Here is a 6000-nt window from a genome sequence, read left to right on the forward strand (position 1 = left end):
ATGGCTGCAAAGATGTGCTGTAGGGATTTTGATGATACAACATGATTTCACTGTTGGAAATGAACCTTATTGGTAACCTTTTCCTCTCCTGTCTGTGCAGTGTTGCTCATCCGGTGGAGAAGCCTGAGCCTCATGTCCAAAAGGAGATGGCTCCACCCCCCACACCACCCTCTTCTCTGCCAACCCCCTCACAGCCCGCCGCTGCTACCAAACCCACCCCTACGCCCACCCAGAGTCAGTCCATCTCCACGGCAACACCAGTCCCCGCCACTACCACACCTGCACCGGTAAGACTTCACTCATTGCCTGGTGGATTTCACTGGATACATAATGCATTGGATAGAATGTTGTCAGTTAACATATCTGGTTAAAAAGAGATCAATGAAGAGATGTCAGGCCCTAGTCATCCTATGTCTATTTTCTCTCCTCCCCTATTCTCTTTTTTGTCTATCCATCTATTCATCCATCCAACCAGGAGTCAAGGAAGCTGAGCTATGCTGAGATGTGCAAGCGGCCAGCCACCCAGCCCCCAGCGCCAAGCACCTCCCCCAACCCTCCCACCTCCTCGGCCAGCCAACCCCTGCGGGAACTGCGGGTCAACAAGGCCGACGAGCCCGCCGCCTCCTCCAGCAGCGATGGGGATAGGCCTGAGAAATCCGAGCGGCCTGGAGAAGGCCAGCCCCACCTTGATCCCCTTGGCTCATACTGTGGGGTCAATGGCCCTGCCCGATCCGGAGGGATGGGCCTAAAGTACCGGGATCAGCAGAGGGGTGCGTCCATGAGCCGACGCATCTCCCCCCAGGGCTGGGCCAGACGGAGCGGGAAGGAACAGAACATTCCCCCCCGGTCACCAAAGTAGTTTAAACAACACCCAACAGACTAACAGGAAAACAAACACAAATCTATATACGTGTGTGTGTGTGTATATATATGTAAAGAGATAAATATATATATATTATTGGATGAAAGAACACAGTCACGTTCTTAATCTTAAAGACCCCCCTGAAGATCGGTCGGACATCTGCTGACCAATGTTTGGGAAAGACTGCAAGCTGTAATCATTTTAAGAGGGGGCAGACATGAGTGTTAGAAATCACAAACTGAAGGACTTGTTTGAAAGAATAGTGAGAGATGCTTACATGCTGCCTCACCTTGGTTAGCTTGAAGGCTGGGCCCCCCACTGCTAAATCCATGTTAATTTGATTTCTGTGTCAAAGTGGGGGACAAATGTACAGTAATGCCTTGTATCACCAGAATACTGGTAGTTGCAAAGGGAAAAAAAGGAAAAGAAAAGAGCTGTTAGCAAATCTAGTTAATATGCGACACAGCAAAAGATGTGGACATCCACCAATATGACATCGTTATGAGTTGATACGTATGATGCATTTTGTTGTTGGAGGCGTTGGCAAGTGAATTTTTTGGCGAAGGGCGAAGGATAGTTCATGAAATGTGTTTTATGAAGGTTGGATGTGAGAGGGCCACATGGTTTTAGAGAAGTGCCTGTTTTGAACTGTTCTGAGAGATGGAGGGAGTTGGGAAGCCTGTCAAGCTGCACTTTCTTTTAGGTGAAGAAACGGTCTTGGATGCCTGTCAGCTATGAGTCTGGAATTATTTTGTGTTCAAAATCAATGGGGGGAAAAAAGACATTTATTAGAATCAATGAATTTCTTTTCACGGTTGTTGGAAACTTTTGGTATACCCTTGCTTGAGTAGGACATTAAAACCTTTACGATAATGGTGCTTGGATACCGTGCGAATATGGGGAAAAGTTTGGATAGTCAGGCTGTCGGTCACTGAATTGTTATATTTTCCACTCTCCATTTCCTATTACTTTGAAACGTATGGTTAAATGTTTGAATGAGTGTTGGTCCCAACTGTCTGCCAATCCTGTTTAGTTAAAATATGCTTTGGTTGGTTAATGATGATTGCGCCAACCATTAGTGCATAATCTCTCCATCCAGGGTCAAGTTCAGTAGGTGCAAAACTGAGTGACACGGCAAGGTACTCAGAAGTTTTCCTATAAGAACTGCTTGCTTTTGTTTTCCATTGCAAAATGTTTTTTTTTTTAAATGGTTTGCTACAGTGTGTTATGAACATGACCCACCAATCCATTGGTTAGGGGTTGGGATTTGAGTGGATCAGGAAGTGTTGTCATGGGTAACAGCTCATGTGAAAGGGAGGAGTCTTCCCTTTGTGAAGGTGTTTGGTAGTTGAGGCAGTCAGCACTTGCATCGTAGACACCTGACACGTGCACCGTTGCCATGAATTTTACCCGTTTATACGTAGCCTTTTTAAAGGGGCAATCTGTATTTGCTACATTCATTATTGGACCTATTATTAATTTATGTACCAATTTGATTCGTCAAGTATCAAAGCTTGGTTCCACTGTCATACCCCATCAGAACCCAAAATATAAGCCTGTTTTACTCCGATGTTTGTAAACAAAGTAAATGCAGACTAAATCTATATAGCCTCAAAACATGGTTAAAACTGTCATTTTTATGATAGATGGTCAGTCCTTGCATCCATAGCTCAGTCTATGAATTAGAGCTGTTACATTTCTCCAACCCCCATCCCTCAGCTTTTTACTGTAACAGGGTAGGGAGAATGCTTTGTTTCAACTGCTGATTGTCATTTTAAGAAGAGCAGTTTTAATGATGTGTCTTGCATAAAAGTTTAACCTGATGTATTAATATGTACAATTAATTGTACCTATGTGATCATGCAGGATACCGGCGTTAACATATACCTTCCTATTTATGTCTTGATGGAACAGGTAGTCTTTATCATCAAATAGAAACCCTTCCACCCCAGATATCTGGTCATTTTAACATGCCACAATATCTGTGCAACATGTTCCAGAGTAGTCTGCCATGCATTTTGGTAGCTCTTGTATCATGTAGAATAGGTTAGATGGTATTTTATAGAGTAGTAATGGGATCCCAAGCATGAAACTAGTCTCTGGTACTATGTATTCGAGCTTGCTCATTTAAAATGGCCTGAATTCTGAAGGCAAGTAAATGTTATCATTCTCTTATTTGTTGGCATCAGGAATTAATCTATAAAGGAGCTTACTGGTTTAGGGCAGCGATCACTGGAATTTAACGTTTTTAATGCAATTTTTTTTTTTTTGTTACATTTGTCAGTAAAGTTCTGCTCCAGCAAGAATCCGGTTAGTGTTCTGACTTCTCAATTTGAGTTCATAACATGCAGAGTACCGAACCTGTCCCAGTATGAGATTAGGGGTGGTCAGTGGAGACTTCCAGGTGTGGTGTTTAGTGCTTTTCGTGTACAGAGGGCTGTTTTCTTGTCAGTGAAATGCTGTCGAAGTCTGATCATGTCCGTTTTGGGGTTATCCTTTTTCAATGTTGCCGTTGATTCATTGAGCAGAGATTCTGAAGGGTGATAATGATGAGTCATGTTATTTTGGGATGGGATTGAGGGCAGAGCGGCTGTCTGATATTAGGGTTTTGGTGTCTGGCTAAATCATAGGATTGTGATTTAGCCACATTTTCTTTCCTTGTACATTTCACTTTTTCTTTTTACTGTCTTAGATTTTTTTTGATTGAAGATTTTAATGCATATCTCACGATTGTTTTAAATTCCGTACATGTCCATTGTTTGCGAAATGGAAGTTTGTGTAATGTTAGGAGAGTTGACTTGACATGGGGAGCATCAACCTTAATATCTGTTCCTTTTGTATGCGCTTACAAACTCATAATTCAGCCTTTGTGTATTAATGGATTGAACCATAAATGTATAGAGATCATTATGTGGAAATAACTTTTTTTGCATGGACATTGCCATTTTAAAGTAGTCAACTGGGTGGGGATTCCTATGGATTGGGAGCGATCAGCCAATGATCAGAGCATTGACCGCCAACTAGTGGCCACAAGAAATGAATTAAGATGTGTTTCTAGACTTCAACACTGTAGCTGGTGGTAAGTTGCCAATTTTAGCTTTACATGTTTTTCCAATATCAGAAGAAGGAAATTGACTACTTTAAATGGAGATGGCCTCATTGGCACAGATACAACATTGTGATCTCTATGATCCAGACCAAAGTCAAGCAGGCAAAAAGACAACCTTGGGAACTTGGGAACACTCCTACTGTGGGATGGAAAAGCTGTCAGTTAATTGATTAATGCTCCCTGTCTCTCTTGATTGGCCAGTTATGCTTGATTAATGTAGTCCTATTTGAGGGAAGGCCACATGTGTAGGTGGTCTGAATGTTCTTGTACAGATTTTGCGCCTAGAAGGCTAATCTTTGGTCGTTTTTTTTTTCTTCTTCTTTATTAGTAAGCACATTTAGATTTGAGTAAATGTTTTGAAAGAGTTCTGCAGTTTGACTTTTTTTTTTTTTATGGTCTCTGATGTACTTTTTCTTTCAGTGCATTTGGTGTCTTTTTTTGTTAGTTTTTTTCAAAATGTGTGTAGTATATATCCAAAACTATTATCTGATTTGCGACTTGGTTTAAGTGAGAATTCAGTGCACTGCCTGGGTGCTAGCAGTGCAGTAACATGTTACCTATCTAACCACTGGGCCTATGTTCTTCTTTTATATTTTTACATCCATTAATGGCTAAGCTAAGAGCAGCTAGTGGTGTTGTGGAATGAAATGCACTAACTTTTGTTTGAAAATACTCTCATAATCCTGTAAGGTGTAAAATCATTTTAGATGTCTACGTTGAAGAAAAGGTGTTCAGGTTTGCTGAAATTATTACAGGAATAGGGTTTTATTTTTCTTTAACTGTTTTTTTTATTAGTTTTTGTAGCACTTCCCTGCTGGGACAATGGCGTTGGAGGGGGTGCAGCTGGGAAATGGTAACGTATGAGTGGGGGGGTGTGAGACACTGAATTACTGATTTAATAGATGTCTGAACAAAAACTTAAAAGAATAATAAAGTACAAATATTTCTTGTTTTTGCCTTAGATGCTGATTCTGTGTCCTGTGCTTGCAATGATTTTGCCGTCTGTGTATTTCTAAATGTTTTGTGTGCGGTGCTCTGTGGTCTTGTCCCGGACATCTGTGTTAAAAGTGTATGTGTCTCTCCACCAGTTATACTTTGACAGTCTCCTTTCTTCATGTCCAAATAAATGTTTCAGGCCAAACCAAAATTCTAGTGCCTTCTCAGTGTTGAGCTTTTCCTTCTCTGCAATGTAAAAGTAACATAAATACACTTTAATTTTGAGCAGGGCAGGTTTAGTGGGAAGGCAGAAATGCGTGGCGCTCGTAATCCCATTGAACTTGTTGTTCACATGAAATAGAATTATGGGCCGTGATGGTGTTTTGTGTGTTGTATCAGTCATGAGTTTCCAAAAGCTTATAACAACCAGAAAGCATTCAAGGTCCTCTAACCTCTAAGAAATAAGTATTATTTGGTCTGTCATATTGAGGCTATTTGTAGACCTTGTGTGTACGCATGTTTTGAGTCTCACATGACAATGCTGATAATTGAATACGCTGCTCCAATAACATGACAGCTCCTGTAAAAAGGTGTGAAGCAAGCCCAATGGTGGTGGAAGCAGGAATGTTGTATCATTTCAAACATGAACATGTATGTGAATAAATACTTTGCATTGTATTTATTGAATCAAACTATATAGTGGGGCAATATAATTGTTTTGTCATTGCATGAGTGCAGTCCATAAATATCCATCTTGCTTGATATGCATCCCAAATTTCCAACTGCACACTGTGCCATGATGTTGCAGACTCAGGTCTTAACCTATCAAAATCAAGTGCCGCTAACAGTTTTGTACTGGCATCAGGGTGGCTTTCAAAATATTACATTGTGAGTTATGTTTATCTTCTATATACCATGTATTTGTATCTTGTACATCACTGGGGCTGAGCTCCCTGCCATCCAGGACCCCTATACCAGGCGGTGTCAGAGGAAGGCCCTAAAAATTTTAAATGACTCCAGCTACCCAAGTCATACTGTTCTCTCTGCTATCACACAGCAAGTGGCACTTATGCACCAAACCAACAGGACCCTG

At 41.2% G+C, this 6000-nt stretch overlaps 1 protein-coding gene across 4 annotated transcripts in view; it reads left to right on the forward strand.

Annotated features, from left to right (window-relative positions):
- The window catches only part of LOC106583176 (la-related protein 4), a 42002-nt gene extending 37081 nt beyond the window's left edge, over positions 1 to 4921 (forward strand). For all 4 annotated transcript variants that reach the window (XM_014167067.2, XM_014167069.2, XM_045705348.1 and 1 more), the window contains 2 exons: positions 101 to 287; positions 476 to 4921. In XM_014167067.2, the coding sequence (XP_014022542.1) occupies positions 101 to 287; positions 476 to 859 (571 nt within the window). In that variant the 3' untranslated portion in view covers positions 860 to 4921. The remainder of the gene's footprint in view (positions 1 to 100; positions 288 to 475) is intronic.
- Positions 4922 to 6000: the final 1079 nt, after the last annotated feature.

This window comes from Salmo salar, chromosome ssa22 (genome assembly GCF_905237065.1).
Source record: "Salmo salar chromosome ssa22, Ssal_v3.1, whole genome shotgun sequence".
NCBI classification, from domain to species: domain Eukaryota; kingdom Metazoa; phylum Chordata; class Actinopteri; order Salmoniformes; family Salmonidae; genus Salmo; species Salmo salar.